This window comes from Temnothorax americanus, unplaced genomic scaffold (genome assembly GCF_048541705.1).
Source record: "Temnothorax americanus isolate GAGA-0224 unplaced genomic scaffold, ASM4854170v1 Scaffold17, whole genome shotgun sequence".
NCBI classification, from domain to species: domain Eukaryota; kingdom Metazoa; phylum Arthropoda; class Insecta; order Hymenoptera; family Formicidae; genus Temnothorax; species Temnothorax americanus.
The window spans coordinates 4,204,379-4,226,204 of NW_027509307.1; the positions used below are offsets into that span (position 1 = coordinate 4,204,379).

Below are 21,826 nucleotides of genomic sequence, written 5' to 3' on the forward strand. Positions count from 1 at the left end.
ATTGTATCCTTCGACCATTATACCCTTTGTTTTCTCCGTGCCAATGATCTCTCACCGCGCTGCGCGCACCATCTCGGACATAGAAGACGAAGACGAAGAGAAAAGCGAAGAAAACCGCTGCGGAGCCCGCGCGCGCAGTTGCGGCGGATCGACAAAGCGAGAGAGCGAAGGAACAATACAGGAACTGCCGCGGGATCATCCGAAGGAGGCCTGCCACGGCTCTCCGCGGAGCTCGCCTCGGCTAGCATCTGTCGTTACTCGCCGCGAGTGCGCATTACCGCACTTAGAACCGTGCTGGCACTGGCGCGGCTCTCAAGCACATGTCGGCCTTCGTTTGTCATCGTGACAGTTTACGGTGTTCGCTCGCTCGTTTGCAACTCGAACCTGCGGGACCCGGATTGTCCCGTGGATCTCACGCGCGAATCCTCTTCCGTCTTCTTTATCGCGCGGCGTCCTGCAACTCTCGCGTGTCATTGTGTGTTTTTTTCAACATTTCACGTTCCATCGGCCATAACGCTTTCATCTCCCTGATGATATTTGTCTTCGATCTTTCGTACACACCTCTCTTTCTTTCTCTCTCTCTCTCTTTCTTCTCTTTCTCTTTCTCGCTCTCTCGAGGGAGAGATTCCTCTCGATGGCCCGTCTTGTTCGTAGCTCTCGATCTATACCACACGTGGTTTACCTCCGCCCCGAGTCAGTGCCGAGAATAACCGATTTGACCGTTTGACATTTCGCTAATTTCGAATACGACTCATCGAGGTTGAATTCCAGTATCGATTTGCTTAATAATAGGTGCCGTGACGTGCATCATTAATCACTCAAAATATTGTCCTGTTTGTAACGAATTTATTGTTATATAATCCGTTTAAATCACGCATATTGCGCGTGCTAATTAGATATAATCATATTTATTACGTGTTTGTTTAAAATAAAGTATCAATCGAGCATCAGTTACTCTAATTTGGATAAGAATTTAGCACTTTGCGTTAATAATCCCGCGCTGTTAACAATTTCGCATCGTATCAATAATGACTAATCTTTGACGAACGCGTACAAACATTCACCGATAAGCGCCGCAGATAAGTTTCCGACGTCATTTCCTTCTTCTGTAGCTCTATTCCGTAAGAAACGTAATTTCTTAGTCATGTTATCAGTTTGCGAATCGCTTCTTCCGCTACTCTACATTTCATTCTCGCATCAGAATCGACCAGAAAGTAATTTGTTCGAGCCAAGAATTATTAGCACGCTCGAAGGAATTAGTGACAAAGCGCGATGTGCGCCCGCGATTCGTCCGCGTACTCGCTCGTTTCCGGGCGAAGAAGAAACGTCGACTGATTTACACGTGAACATAATAACGCGCGCGCCCGTGCTCGGCTCTGCTTATCTGTCGCTTATACATCGGTGTCGCTTCTCGGCTCGACTCCCGAGAAACCTTCCGCGAGAATTACAATTTTTAATCAGCTTCGATTGCGGGAAGTACCTACTGCGTAACGAACGACACGCGAGGAGTAAAAACGCGCCGCACGATCTTCGCGCGATCTTCGCGCGCGATGAAATAAATACATGTCGCTTTCCATGCGCATTCGAGAAATGTCAAATGTTGCGTTACCAACATTCCCGCGAACACGATCAACGGAACGGCCACAAAGTATGTCGGAATAAGCGTACGAGCGGCCGTGTCGACAGCGGCTACGCGTTTTCACGACGTTGCGCCTCCGCGGGCGAGCGAAATATATCGGCTATCGTCGCGTCCGCAATCGCGCGAGCAACGTCGCGCTTAGATCGGTATCGATACCATTTGAATGAAAATCGATACTCGCACGTTCAAGATAAGCGTCCTTATTGAGCCGAGATACCAGAAGTCCGTTCGTGGAAACTTATCCTCTTGAACGTAGCTTAGTAATAAAAAGTAACGAGATAACGCGTGTATATTTTTGCCGCCGATCGGAAATCTCGCGCCTGAGATAACGCGATTCACGTAGGAACCGACCGAAGGCACAATCTTCGAGGGTATTCGCGAATGAGAATGCCTCTCGTAGGATACCGGAAAGTTTATCCGAATACGAGAGACGGAACCACAAGACAGAGGCGGCATCGGCTATGAGGGGTTCTTCATCGCGGAGGTCGGCCTTAAGGTCGCGGGACCTCAACGTGGAGTGACGTAGTCGAGTTCTCACGGTACGAGATGCCGACGATACCGCAGAACGCGAAGGAAGAAAGCTGGAACTAAAGAGGAATCGATTTATTATTAAAGAGAGAGGAAGTGCGAGTAATTGTCTCGCTTGAATTCTCCATAGAGATATCTGTATAGAGATTCCTTAAAGAATAACGGTGATACCGCGCAAAAAGCGTTAATGAATCTAACGAAATAAACGTGTGAAACGGAAGAATGGAGATTTAAAATTAAACAACGGATAATAAAAATAATATACATAGATAGATCGGGTTACGTTGTTTTGGCGTTAGAAATCTAACGAGATAGCTAAGGCTGGAGGATACGATAAAAAAGGTGTAAGATAATGAGGAGTTCCTATCTGAGGTGTTAGGATAATAATGACTGCTCTATGAATAAAATATATATTGGCAAACAGATAGGAGACAGGAGACAGGAGACATCGCGATTGGCGTGATGATCCTCGACGTTATCGCCATAGGCGATATCCCATGATTGAGACGTATAATGTATTTTCGAAAGTGATACATAAAGGCCAGGGATCCTTGTTTGCGAGAGAGATTGGTGAGCAAATAGGTTTCCATGCAGGATCTTCCAAAAATGCACAAGTAAGATGGAGAGTTATCAGATAACTTGCTTCGTGCGATAACGCAAATCTTCCTGATACAAGCGGATTTATGTGCGAGAAACTGTTTTTCCTGAACGATAACGTCACGACGATAGCGATATATATATTTTCAACGTTAACAACTTAAGCAGCTAGGATAATATAATATTTCTTCAAATTCCTTCAGATATACTTATCTCAAAGAAGTTAATCTTTAACTTTTTAAGACGTCATATTTCAAGTTATTTATTTGCCAATCATTTGTTAGCAAATTTTTTTTATTAACTGTCACATGGAACTTCTTATCATTATGTTTTGCACCTAATTAAAAAATGTATAATATAACAATTAAGATTTTTACCAGCTATAAACAAGAAATAAGTTACAGTACTAATATTTAATAATCGCTTCAATATATTCGCGATCACGAGGGAATTCATCGCCAGTCACTGACGCGTCATGTCGAACACGTTTGAATATTCCGTGAAACGCGGCGTTCTATGTCAGACGGAAGATTCTTACATCCGTTTACTGAGCAACGGTGTTCCCGGTCGTTCGTCGGCACGGGCGATTAAACAGTGTGTACAGCTGCGAGTGGTAGACGCAAAAATTCGATAACCGAACTCGGCATCGTCTAGATAATAGTAGACGATTGCTCATAGATCCGCATGATGGGAACCGCAATTCGCATTTAAGACAAGCAGGGCATCGGCGAGTGCGGCGTTTATGTATCGAAGCACCGCTAGTTTGCATCTGGTGCACGGATCGACATACGTAAGAGGCTCCGTAAATCCACGGGGAATCCGGGGGCGCCTCGTTCCTATCGTTATCCCGGTAGTCGAATCGACTCAGAAACACGAGTTCACGAAGACGATAGACTAAATACACGATTAGCGATTTAGATTCGAAGACTCAAAGGAGTGGGATAGTAAAAGCAATAGAGAACGCAAAATAAGTAATAAGACATAAAAATCAAAAATCAATAATTTTTTTGAGAGACTAGGTAATTTTCAAAAAACTTTTTAATGCGCATTTAGTATATTTTCATCGTCGTACATTTTACAGAAAGGGTTTGTCGATTTTTAGTGATTTGCGTAAATTTAATATATAGTTTGTGAGAAGTTCCGGTTTGTGAGCAGCCCTGAACCTGATCTTTCTAGCGTTGTTCTTCGTCGATCGGATAGAACTTCCGCGTTCGAGAGCGTCTCACGATCGCGATCCGTCGACGAATTCTCGCGCGAATAAGACCCCACATGTGCTTCGCGCTCCAATCGGGATATCGTTTCTCCGCGTATCGCCGATCCTCCAACGAGATCGCTAAAGAGAAGGCCGTTAGTCGCTTCTCGTTAGGTCGCGAGGCTCAGTAAATCTCGCATGAAAATCGTGATATCGCAGGCGCGAGTATACGATCGCGTTACTTTCTCACTTTTTTCCCTTTTTCTTTTTGCCGCTTCTTGCCTCGCTGCTACCGGGTGTTTCGTAATCGGACCCGCAACCGTAAAAGTCACTCGAGCAAGATGATCTCTTAACAAAATCGACAGCTGTGTCAGCAAGATCGTTTTTAGGCGAAACCGAAGCAACGCTAATGAACTCATCCAAAATTTAATCTGATGTTATATGACAATAAAATTCGTAAAACGTATTCAAGACCCTATCTATATCGCGATTGTGCGACGCGACAGGTAATAAAAATGCTAAATCTTTGTCATCAAACGTTCATCTTGGTTAAGTACAATTTTAATACCTCGTGAGAGAGAGAGAGAGAGAGAGAGAGAGAGAGAGAGAGAGAGAGAGAGAGAGAGAGAGCTTAATTTGTATCACTTTCCTCGAATGATTCATGCTACGTGTGTTGTGATTATTCTTTCTTTGTTTACAAGACTAAAGAAATCGGACGGCGCGGCGCAAACAGCTCCGGAGTCTCTTGCATAGTAATTCGGAGCCGCTCGCTGCGCTCGGCCAATCGAGGAGAATAATCCGCAAAGGTTTTTAGCGGCGGAGGAGAAAGCGCTCTCGGAAATTTTATCCAAACGGACGGCGTGTCGCGCGGGGAGACAGGGTCGTTTGGCAAAAAGTCAAGTCGTCATGGCTTCGTGGCTCAGGCTATTTTTCCCTCGGACGAGGGAAAAGTGAGTCATTGACTCGTGCCGCGCGTATCTCGTTTATTTCGTCGCCGAGATCCTTCGCAGGGAAGGGGCATGGAAGAGGGCACGGGATCCTCCTTGGATAACGCATCGAGAAGCCTGTTATGTTCGGGATCGTTCGTCCTTTATCGTTGTTATCTGAATATTCGGAGATTCGCTCCCATCGACGTAGCTCTCGAGCGGAGAGACACTCGATAGGCTTTCGATGCGAACGAGAGTTTTACCGCACGGCATCGAGATCGTCGACGAGGGGAGAGAAAAGCGAGAGAGAGAGAAAGAGAAGCAGAGAGAGAGAGAAGCAGAGAGAGAGAGAGAAAGGAAAGAAAACAAACGCAGCGAATCGAGGAAAACGGAAAAAATTCCCGACTTATTGGCCAGCGTGATCGGATCGATTCCTCGAATCGCTAATAACGCTTTCACGCTGACGAAATTGCAGGAAACCGACAATAGTACGTAATTTCTGAATCCATCTCGGCGCGAGTAGAGAGAGAGAGAGAGAGAAAGAGAGAGGCGACATGTCGTCACAATTGTAACTTCTCGCATGAGAATGCGCTTTAATCTTCGTTCCGCGCGCGCGCGCGTCTGTCGACCGCAGGCTTTTCCACGCCTGTACCTTTCGGTACTTCAGATAATTAGGCAGATGGCAGATCGCGTATTAATTTACGCAATTGAAAGTTGTTTAAGGCATGATGCAATTTTGTCGAGAGATTGCTCGAGAGTTCTCGTGGTATCGTGTGTACATGCAAGTACCTTCCGCGAGCGCGAGCGGTCGAGAAACTGGACTATCGGGCCAGTCGAAGGCTTGATCGTCGACGGTATATATATACGTTTCGCAAACGTGCGCCGACACGACGACGTATTACTTTCATTATTATCAGCGCGACAAACATTTATCGGCAGATAAGCGAGGCTTCGAATTTACGCGCGAGAAAGAAAATAAAATCGTGTATTATCGCTTTCCTGAAAGTAAATTCATTTAGCGATTACTTGCCAAGTGGGCTTGTATGTACGCACGGTGTCAGCGTGAAAGTTATCCGAAGTATATTGATTACGCGTAAATACTAATTCCGCGTGATCGATAAAGTCGGGAAAAATGAGGGCCCGTTGGTCGGCCATAATAAATTATGACAACAGGAAAATTTACTAAAATCCGTTTTATTTTATATTTTGGTATATAAGAAATACATCACGTGGTGTATTTTATTTCAATTACAAAGTTAGGAAGTTGCAATGAAAAGCCTCTCTGCAAAAAGTTTGCGCGAGAATAAGAAGCTTCAACGTCGGCACAATTTTGACTTCCCCGCACAGCCGGAGGAAATCTGCGGGATTTCGTCAAGATATCTCGCTGGGAAATCGTGATATCCCTGAGGTATCTCACGTAAGCGCACGGGCTATCTGGAGAATATCTTTAAGAATATTTTTATCTACAATTCTACATTAATATGTAACTACTATATGACACACGCATGCTCAAAATATTCTCAGAGCACGGATCTTCTTCGCAATATCCGCAACATTTACCGTGATATTCTCTTAAATATTTGAAACGTTCTACGAGTAATATACTGATAATATATTAACTTTGAAATTAAGACATGTGTGTGTGTGTATATATATATATATATATATATATATATATATATACAATATACAATATCTTAAAACGACCCAGATATAAATTTCAATTATTGCTATTTAAATATTGATAGAAGACAATAGCTGGGGCAATTAAGACGTATAAATGTAGAAGTTCGTATTTCGTTCTCCGTTGAGAACTGGAGCAATTCTACAAAGACGCGCAGTGTTGCGGCAAGTAATTCCCCCGTTTCTCGTAAGAGCGAATATAATCGAGTGTGTGTAGGTACTTAAAGCATGGCACGTGGGCACAATCGCAGGATCCGAAGCGTGCGCGCTCGGGACCATTAGATTTCACATGTGTCTCTTTTCGGCGTTTCGCACTCGGGAGAAAGCTGTGTCTTGCGTTTTACTTTTTCTTTTTTGAACGCTTGCTCCGTCCCTCGACAAGACGAAGGCGGCGATAGAGGATTACGCAAAGCCGCCGCGAAAACGAGATTACGTCAGAAGCGCTTGGCGCCTTCGTTCCCGCTTTTCAAGGCCGTCGATACCTTCCCGGTATTTTGACACGTAACCATCAAATTAATTAATATCGCCGGGAGAGAGATAAGATCGTCGAATTATGAGTATACCTCCGGGTTTTGCAACACAAGCGCGCGCGGAACGTGCGGGCGCGCAAGAGACGGCGCACTGCTACCGGTGAACCCGCAACGAGATAAGGTCTTCGCTATCGCAATAATGACGGTGTAACCGGAGGTAGCCAAGCCTCGTCGTCGTCCAGGGAAAAGAACATCGTCGGTTTCGCCTTTCCGCATGGCCACGCAGCGCACTCGTTGCGGCCGGGGCGCTACCACTCGTCAGTCGGGCTCTCGTCGAGATTTCGTAATTAAGCACCTCTTAAAACACGGCGGACTCCGCGGAGTCCGCCGCGCGATTGCGGATTAACAATTTACTTCTTTACGGTGAAGTTTACGGCACTTATAAAACATTTATTATCTTGTGAGATTTCACTTTGATACATACCCCAATCGTGAAATTCTAAAACTATTATACATTTGTTATTGCGAATTGCCTCGATGATAATCGTGTGAATCCTATGTGCGCTCTTTCCTCCGCGTATAGTTCTGTTCGCGTATATCTCAATAAAAAAAAAAAGCATATCGAGAAAATATTTGTATTATTCGAAACAGAACGAAGAACGCATTCGATAGAATACAATATTTACTGAAAGCGTCGATCGGTAAAATAATAATTTTTTACATCTGTCGACTTTGTTTCGCAATTTTTCGCAGTTAATTTTTTTCTTATTGTTAACTAGCGCCGCGCGAACAGGTTGCGCGCACGTGCTGACCCAATCATCGATAATAGCGATCGATACGTGAATAGACGCACTCGTGAAAGTAAAATCCGTGGGGCAAATTGACGAGGGATAATGTTATTGCCGGCACGAGCACGGCAGGCGGATCTCTTCTTCTTCTTCTTCTTCTCCTTCTTCGGCGGTGAATCAACCTTTAAAGAGCGCCGTAGACGCGACGCGATTTCGCAAAATGTGAAAACTACACTTCCACACTCCTCGTTCGCGCTTACTCGCTCCTACTCCGCCTTTGAACGCGCGATCGTTGACAGGCACCTTTATTCAAGCTACTCTCACACAGACAATCAATATTTATTGTCGACGCTCAGGTAATGATAGCACCTTTGATTGTCTGATAAACACGGTAGGAATCGACTTTCTCGAGGAAATTTTGATTGTATCGCAACCTTGTATCGAAATATTTTTATTAGAGAACATCACGCGCGAATTAAGACTATAAACTTGCTTGAAATCGATACTTAAAAGTATCATCGTGCGTGGAAATTGGAATAAGGATAAACAGATAAGAATAATCGATGAACGAAGTCTTGTTATATTTATATTTTTACACTTTCAAAGCTTACGTAAGAATGAAAAGCGATTGGCGTCTCGATAATTCTGATAATAACTGCAGTTACCGTGGCGCACGCGACGTGAAATGGTATATCGCTACTTTATTTTGCCATGCGTAAGTTCGTCGACCGGACGCATGCACAGAAAACGTTTTTGCGCTTGCGCTTGCTATTATTGTAACGGTGTAGAAAATTAGTCACGATGTGCCACGGAAGTCTGCATCAGAAGAAAACACTGTCAGGCACGCGCTGGCGTAACGTACTCACCGTGCATGTGCCGTAGGGCATCCTCAGAATTCAAATTGGGATCGATTATATAATCTTATTTCTTTTTTTAGCTTTGGATCAATAATGTCGATCGATTGCGAATGGAACGGATGCGTTGTTGGCAAATATTTGATCAGACCTTGTCGTTAATCTGTTTATTCTCTCTCTCTCTCGTGAACGTTTCACGTGACGGCATACTTTCTTCGAAGTTAAGGTGAAAAAAATGTCCTGTCAATTCAAGTGATGTAAAGACTCGTATCGCCCATTTGTTAAATAATAGGATATATCTGATAAAGAAGTTGACGGGTGTAAACACATCGTTCGAATTAATATCTCCATTTCGATGGTGAAGAAGGTAAACACTTATGCCTGTATCAATACATATTCGTGAAAAATCTTGCCACAACAATGGTTATTAAAAATTCTTCACGATAATTTTAATTTCTCGCTTAAATCTGGGAAGATCCGTATATTACACTCAAAACAATTTTCAAGAAATCTGTAAAAGCGAAATTAGTGACATCTCTTAATTTAGTTTTGCGCGATTAATTTTTCAGAGTGCACTTAACTTGAAAGAAGCGAAATAGACATTCCGAGAATGAAACACCCTGATCAGAAAATCAGCTAAGGTAAACGGACACGTACCAGTGTCCGACCACATTGGAGAAAAATATTTACTATTTATTTGAACAATGAAAAATAAAAATAATAATTATTGTAAAAAAAAACACTTTAATATTTAACGATTAATTGGGAAAAAGCTTATTTTTATTTTTAATTGTTCAAATAAATAGTAAATATTTTTCTCCAATGTGGTCGGACACTGGTACGTGTCCGGCCACTGGGACGTTTACCTTAACTGGCTTGCAGTGCTAACCCCTCGACGTTTCTTACGATCGATCAATCGCAGAAATACGTCGAACGAAGGGGGGCAATTGCATAGGGAGAGTTACATTGTACGTTGCGTGACTAGATTCTCGAAGACGAGATAACGCGTTTTCGTTGCGGCGATCGGCTCGTTCTTATATATTTACACTGGCACGAGAAATGATTAGGGTGGTGGATTACGGTAGTAATACGCGCACGAATCGCCAAGTGGAACATCCCGGATCAATTCCCAGAACGCGCATTACCAATCGCCGTTTAACACGATTATATACCTACCTACCTACCTACCCGGTATACGTACAACTCGCACTCGTAATCCCGGTCGTTACTCGCGAGACATTCCGCATATGTCGAGGAATCCCACGTTTCTCGGATCACGCTAATCTTATCGCGCGAGACAGACAAACAGAAGACAGAAATTGTACCTTCCCGTTCGGAAACCTAGCGTATTAGATACTTCACGCATGGGTTATACCGGATGACTAGAAAATAGAACGAAACTGTCGAACGGCATCTGGTGATCGTTCGATAAAAAATTTCGATGTCCTCGAAACATTTTTGAATGGTTATGTAAGTTCAACGTTTGATAATATTTCAAACTCTTTGGAAACCTTTTTATCTGTCAAATTTGTCACGAGACAAATGAGATATTAGTTAGTGATCGATATTATGGTAAGTCTTGAACATATTTATCGACTGTCTTATAGTCAAGGACTCCTGTTTTTCCACGGTGCTCCGAAAATTCTCGGTTCGACAAGCTCTTAGCATGTATGACCAAGCCGTTTTACGACACGCGTGATACCGGTCTCGCCCGACGCTCCTCCGCAAACGGACAAGTTCGTGCTAATTAGCGTGAAAGTCGCCGCCCGTTAACGTCGCGCTCTCACCTGGCTCGAAGGGAATATAAAAGACATATCAAAACTTAAACGTTAAGGTTATCCGCGATGAGAGCGGGGAGAACAAGGGAAGCGCGTGAAGCGCGTCGTCGTCGCGCTAGCGAAGAAAGCGGAAGGTCGTCGGGGAGGTGGAAATACGACGGGGCGACGCGCGTCCGGCGCGTCTCGACTTTCGACGTTACTAAATCACAATGTTCCATCATGGGCGTTCGCGCGGGCTGGGGCCCGACCGATCGGACCGAGGGCCTTAAGTTCAGAGGTTATCTTATGTCATGGGAATGTTCGACGAAGCGTATACGTACGTTCATACATACGTATACCGGTGTTGAAAGCTCATCACGACGTGTGCGCCCGTGTGTGCGCGTGTACACGCGTGAAATTTTACACGTCGTTGTTTAGAAGTGAAGACCACGTGTTCTACAACATTTTTCATCTATCGACGATATGAAATATTTTTCATCTGACGATATAAATGCACGTTCATGTATTTTTTCGTAATTTCGAAAGTGAGAGAATGATGTGTTATTAAGGACAGTGAAAGAGAGAGGTATTGAATCAGCAATCAGCCAATTCCAAAATGTTATTTTTTGCTCTGGGATAATGATACGTCCGATAATACGAGAAATTAAGTAATTAATCCATCTCCAATAAATTTTCGGGTAGCCCCGCCTGTGTCTGTGTCATTTTACAGCTTAATTACGCGACGTATTGCACGCAATTACAATTGTATTTACGCGTTATATTTTACAATTTTTAAATATTTATATAACACAATTAATTGATCAATTTGCATTAATTTTTGTTTCCGTTGCTTTCATTATTATGTAGCACAGTGTACAGTTGCATACATTTTTCGATATTATTATACATTTTGCGGATCTAGCTATCTATCTAGCTGATTTAAGCAAATCTTTCTATACGGTTATAATACATTTTTTAGCGTCCCTTCACAATTATTTCTTTTTCCCACTTAATAACCAGATATTAAAATAATAGCTATTTTTCCTAACGGCGCATTCTCTATTTCTGTTCCAGGATTCATAAACTGCAACACCGCCAACACGTTGCAGTCGCTCGCGCAGCTGCATGGTGAGTGAAAACTAGTTGTTAATCCCTCTTCCCTCTCTCTGCATCCCCCTCGCGCCTCCCTCGCGCACGCGGGTATATACATCCCGCGTTACGTTTATTGCCAGAAGATGATCGCCGGAGGGAGGGGAGCCGCGCAGCCCGCGGATTCAATTAAAATTTATAGTTACGTAATACCCTCTTGGTGCAAGAGTGGTATGCCTGCCTACCTTCCTGGCGCGGCGGCAATCGGGGAAACGCGGCCTTCCTCCGCGCGACGTTCACTTCCTCTTTCTTCATCGTAATCACCACCGGGGAAGGACTGGCCCCGCAACCTGTACTTTGCTCCCGTAGCCGGAGTCGAGCCGCGGAAAAAATTCTGTTTTTGATTTAGCGCCGAGCGCCGCGCCGTCGTCGCTCGCCGTAAATTTTACGCGAAAGTGAAGGGTTCGTCGCGGTTTTTTGCTCTCGCGAGTCGAACTAACAAGCTCGACGCGAACATATCCGAGGAGCGAATTCCGTGCTTGTAAATCGATGTGGAGTGTATCGGCTCGTAAATCGTTATGTAAAACGCTAACCCGTCTGCCTTTCTCGTTCTCGTACGACCGCGAAAATATGCGGACTCGTTTGAGCTCGTTAACATTTTTAGCGTCAATATTTTTGCGCAGCTCCGCGCGCAGCAATTTTAAGTGGTATCGACGTATTTTGCGAAGACCCTGATGCAGGATACGTAGTCAAAGAGTCGTCTTATACCCTTTCGAAACGCATAGATATTGAAACGTTCAACGTGATCATCTTGGTTTTGCTCCGCTATATCTCGCTGACGTGTGTCTTGCCAAGGAAACGCGCAGAACGAATTTTCTTAAACGGATTGTATTGCTTCCAGGAAGGAGGGTTGATAAATACATCGGGCACTTTAATTAAATCTCGTAATGTGTGCGGCGCGTCCGTGTTCGTCGTCCGCTCGTGTCGTTGATCTTCAGCCCCGCGCGCCGGGGCTTCGATCGTAAAGATGTCCCGGTGCAATTTCTCCCTCGTGGTGTTCGTCATTAACACCACAAAGGCTTACCGGGAACGGCATTCGCGTGCGCGCGCGCGCGCGCGCGTGTGCGAGAAGAACGGATTTATTTTCGTAACGTCGCGAGAATCTAAAAGTAATTACCACGTTTCTCACGGGGCGTTTCGGATTTCATTCCCCGGACATTTCTAAGAGGATATCTCAGAGCGTCAGTCTCGAATCCGCGTAAAATTCCGCGGGTGCGTAAAACGGTCGAAATGTGCGACACTTGTCTTCTTATTGGTCGAGATTGAAACTTTTTATGTCACCGTAGGCTCTTAAAAGCACGACGCTGTGTCAGTTTAAAAACATTAAACCAAAAGTATTATCTGCTTGCATATTGCAGTACATAAACGTAAAGAGTTTTTAAATTGGCAAATATATATGTATATGTATATATATAATAATGTCTCAAAGAAAAAGATATTTAAAAGCTTTTAATGATATATTTTGCTATTGTAAGATATAACATTTTTATATATATTTTTAATACCCTTTTACATATATTATTGTATGTTTAGAAAATTACATATAAATAGCGGCATATTATTAGTTTATTAGCCACTTAAATTGCCACGAAAATTTATTTAATATATAACGCAAAGGCGCATTTATATCTTTTTTATAGCTCATTATCCGTGCATCGACGCGCGCAATACGTATCCGGGAAATCTTGTCTCTTAAGGTTGAAATTAATCGACTATTGCTTCAACGGATGTTGTCATTATACATCAGCATTAACGAACGGAAAAAAACAAACACGGTATCAAACAAGTCTCGGTCAGAGACTTTTCACCCGGAATAACCATAAGACAAACGCGAATAGGCTAATTAAACTCTTATCGTGCATTTCGAGAGCCGAAATGAGACCACGCATTTGCACACACATGTTGCGTATAATACATACATATTTATAGACACCGCCGGTTGAATGAAATTCGAATTATATTCCCACAAAGAAAGAGAGAATGGCTTTAAATATTTTATTATTGCGTTATACTACGCGACAATTATATATACGTGATAAATATTGTTCGAAATTCCTTTTAAAACGTGTTAAAAATTTTAGAACTTTGAAGAAAACTATAATTCTCTTAGTTATGTTATTTTAAATAGAACTTTTTTTAAAGACATAATCCGTGTCTTTAATTCGTTTGTAATCCTTCGTCTGCGTAAAAATTTTAAATGAGATAAAAATTGAGCGCATTTCGTTGCGGATGGTTAATATAGAAGTGCAATGCGGATGTCTTGAAATTTTCCTTCAAAGCGTTGTAAGTTCGTCGAACATGCGGCATTTTGTTGCACATCGTAGATTTCGATTTTCGGTCTCGATGGGACCGGAAATATCTCGGTAACTCGGTTACTAATTGTCTGCAGTCCCGACTGTGCATCATGAAAACTTGATAGAGCTAAATTCTATAAAATGGTATGCTTCAGGATTGTAGTCCCGGCGGTCATATATATCAAGCTCTTCTCTTTAATACTTTATAAATTTTTATTGCTAGCATTATTGCAGCTGCGTCTGACAGGATATTCGTCTTTCAACACATAATAGAACATATTCGGTACTCTTTATGGTTATATAAAATTATAAAATAAAATTATTTAACTATCTTTTTTTCAAACAAATTTATTTGATCGTTTAGTTTTATTAAGTCATTTTATCTTTGTATACATCATTATGAAAGCTATCGCTTCCATCGGCGCCGTATCGATAAACTTTCGCTTTATCCCGCAGAGATAACTATCCGCACAGTCATTTGGGTTTAGCGAGAATCCACTTAAATGATAAGAATAAGAATTTAATCTACAGATGCGTTTGACGAAAGATAAAAGTTCATTTTTCAGGTACATCCCCTAATTAAAAAGAAATCTTTCGCTTTGTCATGCCGCACCGCGTGATTCCCGTCCCGCGAGCGAGACCTGCTGACTGTCATAACCGCACCGACCTCTTATCTTAATACCTCGACGATGTTAATACATCGTAGGATAAATACGCGCGCACGTGTCCACGATACGTACATGCATGTGTATACGAGTGTTCCGTAGGCCGCTACGTAACATGTTTATTTTACGTATATGAGAAGTCACGTCCTACGTACAACGCGCATACATAATACAGCTACGGACGCATGTGCACGTAGGTCGACGATGCTGATGTGTACAACCTGTACTGTCGGCCGCATTACCATACATATTGATCCATCCTAGAAAACACGTCCGTAGAAATCGTCACCCCGTCGGACATTGGCCTCGGCGCTTTTCGACAATGTCGTCCCCGGTTACGCTTCTCGGCTTTTTTTTTCACGGTCTACGAGTCGCCTCGCTGTGTCGCTTATACTTTTTCGATCTGGCGTCGAAATTTTATTCCCGACGCCGGTATATTTCTCCGTCTCTTATTCGCCAGTACGTTTCCGCAATACCGTATATACGCGTTGAATACCGGTGAGCGTTAAAAGGTCCCAACGCTCGACGCGGAACAACGCGAAGATCGTCGTGGCAACACGCTTTCGTCCTGGATTCACTCGACGCGACGTTATCGTTTACCGTATCCGGAGAGCACTTGCAAAAAGTCTATTATTTCCCACACGCGCAGAAACGCGCGCGTGGAATATAAAAGGAGACGCAGGTGCAACGAAAGGAAAACAGCAACAACCTGCTCGCTTAGTTCGTCGTGTGTACGTATAACTTGCGATTTATATTTAACAAGACCGGATCGCGAGAGGCCTTGCTATCACATATTAATTACGTCCTACCGCGATGCGTGTGTTTTCCGGGAACAAAGTCGACGAAGGCGTTATATTGCGTGCGCGTAATAAAACGCACACGTATATATCAAATGTTCAAAGGAGAAATGTTAAAATCATCGCGGCACGAACGGAATCTTCCTTCTCGTATAGGCGCACACGTCCGGCTAAAAGAATTTCGCTGATGACGTCTGATGACATCGCGTTTCGCAGGTGCAGCGCGAATTCCTGCCGTCGCAGATGCGTTGCGTAATTCGTGATCCGTATCCGGTTTTAACGAGAACCTACGTTGCGTCTCTCGCATTAAGTGCGGGCTTAATTAAATTATTTTGTTTACGAGCTTCGCGAAGAGGTGGGAGGGAGGAGGCGGAACGGCGGCTATTAAAAATCATAGCGATATTTACGACACGCGCGAGAAGAGAACGTGTCGCGACGGAAAAATCCATATTTATGCGCAAACGTGATTAGCCTAAGGAAAATCCGATTAGTGTCGCGATACTGGACATTTTTGATGCAATTTCTGCTAATAATAAAAGCAGTTGTAAGCTCTACGAAGTACAGAAACCTTCGATCTACATATAAACGTCGCGGCGATTACTCCGTTTTTGTTAATCGGACTTTACGCTCGTTGGCATGCATGAAGTTCATAATCTAAGCAGATCCGAAAATTAACGCGTGCCTATATATATATATAAATAAATATTTCATATACATTTCCTCAAGTTTCTACATACAAACCTATGAAGGATGAGTCACGTAATTGATTTCTGCAGTATTATTGTCTTTAAACGTTTGAGGATAATGGATTGGTTTCAATAACCGCGATTGCCGCAACGTTCTTTTCGTTTTATCGAAAATTTTACCGATGCCATTTTCTTTCGTGTTTCTTCGAGAGTGCTCGCTCTCGAGATTTTTTTCTATCAACGTGCTCCCGATGTCGGTCCTCTTGCGATGTCGGGGAATGAACGCGGCCTGAAATTATACACGGGCACGCACGGGGAACCGCACGCGTGACAGACATGCCCGAGGTCCCCCGGTGATGGGACGACGATTGTTCGTACGCGGGGCTCTTACAGCGTGAAGCGCAACCGCGCATATACGGGATATTTCGTAATTAATACGAAAGAGTTTTCGGTCGCGGCCTGCATCCACATGGAATACAGGCGGGATCACCTCGTACTACGCGTCATTTTCCATTCGTAGCCTGGTTAAGTAACACGCAACTAAAAAGGCGAACGAGGTATTTGGTACACGTATAAATCTTGTCTTTTATATTAGCAAAAAAAATATATTTTTTATTTGTTGTACATACACACAGATGTTGCTTTCTCCACTCTCCTTTCTCGCATCCGACATTTAGCTGTTTCCAACGTGTGGCAGCTTATTCGCGCTTTCGAAGAATCGACACGGATTTCAAAAGAATGGTCGTTAGGCTTTCCACAATAGTAACCGCGGGTAATTATAACTTCCTGGCCGGATTCAACGTTGCCTTCGTTGAACGCACAGCCGACGCATTATGCAAGAATGTGCTTTTACGCCTTCAACTAAACGCGAGCGGAACAATTTTACATCAGAAAACTGTAAAATCTGAAATTATATAGATTAATCATAACGTAATAATCCTTAAACTAACAATCACCAAAGTATAACCATAATCCTAAAAGAGTAAAATAGATTGGCAGTACCATTTTCAATATCAAGTTACAAGAATCGCAATTATATAGAGTTGTGTATACAGATATTTAATCACTACACACATTTTCTTCCATTTTATTATTACTACAAGTTCTTGTTACACATCTGCTGAAATCATGTGTCTTTTGATATCAGATTTTCACAATCAAATTCTCACGGACAGAAGTATAGGTATCTGAATTCAATTAAATTTGGCATAAAAATCACGTTCGGTTGCATAGCTTCTCGTGTGTAGGAGTCTTTTACATACAGTTATATTTTTGCCCTGTCTCATATTTATTCTTGTCAAGCACATCGATCCTGTTAGACTCACAAGCCGTCGTAAAAATTACAGTCGCCGAAGTCGGCGCGTCTCCTCGGGGAGCCTTTTACGACTCGCGGAGTTGTCCCCGGGAGGAGGTTCGAGTCCCTCGCCGAGAGAGGAGCGAGCGTTTTCGCAACGACTGCATAACCAGCGGTGGAATGTTACGCGTCCGGCCGTCCGATCGCCGTGCGCGTAATCGGCGCGAACGAGGTAACGCGTACCCGCTAACAATCCGCAGGCAGAGCCTTTGACCTTTACCGAGGCGTAAACTCGTAAATCACCCTACACGTCCGCGGGTTGTCAAAGTACCTGAGGATTAAGCGGTTTCTCTGATCCACCGTCCGATTATGACGTTCGCATCGCGCAGCGGAATACATTTTATCCGTTATTACACGAGGTTCTTTTTATTATCTCGCGCGTTCATCAGAACCGTATACGGTTATCTTTGCGCGCTCGTTGTTCGAAAGAGGGAAGCGGACGAAGTGGGTATGCAATTTGTAATTATGATACTTGAAACGTCTCGGGATTTGTTAGCTTTTCCAATTTCACGCTGCTATATACACGTGGACCAATTCGTTGCCTAACTCGCACGTGTACACGACAAAATGTAATCGGTGACAATTCGCATACAGCGCAACGGTACGCCACACTTTTCCGTTATTCTTAACGCTATTCTTCGCTACATATAATTCTCTTTCCTCGAAAAAATTAAATAAGGTGTATATCCTGGAGTGTATCATGAGTGTTCATCATTAGATTCGCGAGCCAGCTCTCCGTAAAATAGAAAAGAAGGTATGTCTCTCGGGTCGCTGCCCCGTTCTGTTTTCGACCCGAAAATCCGGAGGATGCGCCGAATTGGCCTCTTACCTCGCATCCGGCCGGGCTGCGGTCTCTTTGCGTCACGAGGAGGGAAAGTCGATAGGTATATGCATAGGGCATGAGCGCGGCTTACTAATCCGGAGTCGCGCTCTCCGGGTTGTGGACGACGTTGCATATTCAGCGGATGCAGATTCCGGAGCGGAGGCGCGCGGACCGCAGCCGGTGAAACAATACATTAATTAGCCGGGCCTTTTGCAGGGCGAAGGGCTCTCTCGCGACTGCGCGCTCGCTCGCTCGCTCGTCCGCTCGCCGAGAGAAGCTGGACCCCTGCGGGAGTAGTCCCTCTGTGCTCGGTTTTAGGCGGGCAACTCATATAACTTCCTCCTACGTAACCCGGTGTCCTCGGTGCGCGACCATAAATCCGGGGCACGTTCAATATTTATGGGGGCTGCGGTGGCTCGGTTACTTTAATCTCTACTAGCCAGGCGGAATATATATATACCACCCTACTGACGGACGACCGCATCTGGATGCCCGTAGATATATGCAGGTCTCGCGATATGAATCTACGCGGCAGCTGGCTTTAAGGTTTCGACTGCGAAAGACGCCGCTGCAATGCACGCGAGTGCTATAAGGTCTCAGAAATTGAGAAAGATCGGGGGACACTCCGATACGCGTCGATCCGAGTAACCGATAGCTGACCTTGGACTTTTTTTCAAATATTTTTATGCATTTTAACGAGCTAATATATATATACTTCCGCGTATTTCAATTTTACAGCGTGTGGGCAGGTATAATTTATAAGAAATAAAATAAAAGATTTTTATAGATTAGAATTTATGAATAAATAATCACCGATACGTATCTTAATCGAAATGCATGTCAAATTTATATCAACAATAACGATCTTATTATTTCTAAGATTACTTGGCAATCATCAATAATGACGCTTAATGGCGTCTCATGAGGATGTTCCGCGCGTCGTGACGCAACACTCCGCAAGTCGTAGTCGACGTTTCGAAAAAAAGAAATGTGTTGTCCGTGCTCGTTTATGCTCGCGTATCGCATCGCAATAGCTGTTTGTTGCAATAGCGTGCGGAAAGATACCGGCCGTAGTCGGCGCGGCGCGGCGCGGCGCGGCGATTCGAGAAGCGACCGCGCGTCATGTTTGTTCCTCGTTCCAGTTACTCGCTGGAAAATCTCGCGCGAATCGAGATTCGCCACTGACTCGCGCTTTACCTTTCCTATCGCTCCTTTTGGCGCGCTACCGAATGTCGCGGTGTTTATAATCGCGATAGTCGATGTCGCGCACAGCGACGCAAAAGTCGCGAGCGTATACGTATATATTATACTTATATGCGCCGCGCGTCCGCGCTCGATTTCTACTCTCCATAAATCGCGCGAGCGCATTCGTCGCTCTTAATACGGGGAGATCGGCGAGTTGCGCACAAGTAACACTTCATTATTCCGAGTGGAGTAATGAGAGTCTAAACTGCGACGGTAAATTACTGTATTTCATCGAGCTTGATTAGACTCCGAAGATCCCGAAGAACGCGCGGTTTTATCTCGCGTAACAGCGAGATACGCTTTCAGCCGGAGGTGCTGATTAACTTGGCGGATATTTAATTAAATCGGCGAAGTATCATCGCTCGGCATCCACCGTCGGGGGGGATTATCATTTATTTCACATTTACTCTATATTTATAGCGCCTATAGCGGCGATACGCTACTGTCTCTCGATTATTTGCGCTTACGGGCTAAACATTGACTCATCTATATTATTTGCCCTCGCGGATTACACGTTACGCGGTCAATAACGTCGCAATAATAATAACGCTCTTGTATCGGTCCCATCAATGGGAACTTAATAGAAACTTTCGTGCCCGTTAATGGGATACTTCCATAAGTATCGCAGATGCCTGATACGGTCTGAGCGTCAAGCGCGTCAAGCAAAACAGCTCAAGACGTGTCCGCTTCCGAGTGAATTTCACGCTTATTAGTGTCGCCTGATCGATCGATCCGGAGGATTTTACGACTCCGATTAAACCGATGGGCGCCGTTGCGCAAATCCCGACGAAGTCAAGGTACGGGGTTCCCCTTGTCCCACATTCCCCGCATCCTTGACGAAGTTTCTCGCAACCGCTGTCATTTCCTTACACAATAGATATTTATCTATTTATCTGAATTCAGCGCCTGAAACGCCAGGCCATGAAAATGCTGTCGCAACGAATGATTCACTCTCGCGCTTGTCCCAATACGGGATCTATCCACCCAATGCCGTGGACTTTTTACTAATTTTCCTGACGATGTAATGAAAATGACTGGTATCATTTAAATATACATTTAATCTTATTAAAATGTCGAGGAGTATTTTTATTTATTCTATTATATTTATACAAGCCGTATGTAACAAGTATTTATTCAACATTTCCATTTACGAGATATAGTTTAATAGACGTGATGGCATATTGAGCGACGTTTCCATCGCGCTCGGAGAATCGATCATGGCTCAAAATGCATCAGTATTACTTGATGTTAAATTGCAATTACGTATATCGAAGCGATACTCACGCCAATCTGAACGCTATATTACTGACAGCTCTAGAAATCGGGGGGAGTTCCGAAAACGCGAACGCTGCGGTGTGTCGCGTGAATAGCACGATATTCCGTGCCGCGGTTATTGTGGCCGGGTAGTCAAGCAATATATAGTAGATTCAATATGGCTCCCGTAAGATCAACCGTGTTTCGGATTTAACTCTGATAGACGAAACGTGAATGCCGTACGTCATGCGTGCCTAAGTTGAAGGAGGCCCCGGCCAACGGCGAACACGATTTTACCCAAGAGCGGAAATTGCTATAAGTATAACGTGAGTTAATTGATCCCAGAATTGCAGAATAACGTCTTCGCGTCAAGTAGGAGGTTTCTGTTTTACCAAACATAATTGTCTTAAAAAAAAAAAAAATTAGAAAAAATAAACAAATAAATTTTTGTTATAAATATTATTTAACGTTATAATTAAATTTTTCTGCGAAAATTAGAAATCGAAAAAAGCAAGTTTTACTTATATATCTTGTATAAATCTCGAAATTCATTCGTGCATGACCAATAAAGACTTTCCACCCCGCCGCGTAATTCAATAATTATATTATCATAAAATTATTTAAATTCCAATTTAAATATATACGATGGAATATATATAAATGAAGACTTTTCCGGGATATCGATGAAACTAGTCTTAGGAAGAAATTAAATTACATCTACGAAGTTCTCTCTTTCCGTTTTTAGCACACGATTAACCCGCTTCCTGTGAAGGACGATAAAAGCGGACCTTTAGCCAATTAAAGTCGATGATTGTACTCGGCATTATCATACCACGGCGCAATTAAAGCCAATTTACCGCATGTCCCATTCGTGTCACCGCTCACGTGACACAATTTGCATCGTGAACTACTTTTACCGTACGAGAGAATAGGCGCCTATCTTAGTGACATGTGTGCCGTAATGCGCCTCGGGTATACATACATACATGTACGTGTGGAGAACAGATGCATAGGATCTGCTTCTGGGTTGTGCCTGGGTTTCTCTCTTCTCTCCTGGTATGACGAAGAATGGTCCCTCGATACGATACCATCGACCTTGATAACACTTGTGAAGCAAGTCGTATC

At 43.6% G+C, this 21,826-nt stretch overlaps 1 protein-coding gene across 1 annotated transcript in view; it reads left to right on the forward strand.

Annotated features, from left to right (window-relative positions):
- Window positions 1-21,826, forward strand: part of Orb2 (cytoplasmic polyadenylation element-binding protein orb2) — a 142,983-nt gene that overhangs the window by 68,720 nt on the left and 52,437 nt on the right. Inside the window, exon 3 of the mRNA XM_077403364.1 lies at window positions 11,509-11,562. Coding sequence (XP_077259490.1) covers window positions 11,509-11,562 — 54 coding nt within the window. The remainder of the gene's footprint in view (window positions 1-11,508; window positions 11,563-21,826) is intronic.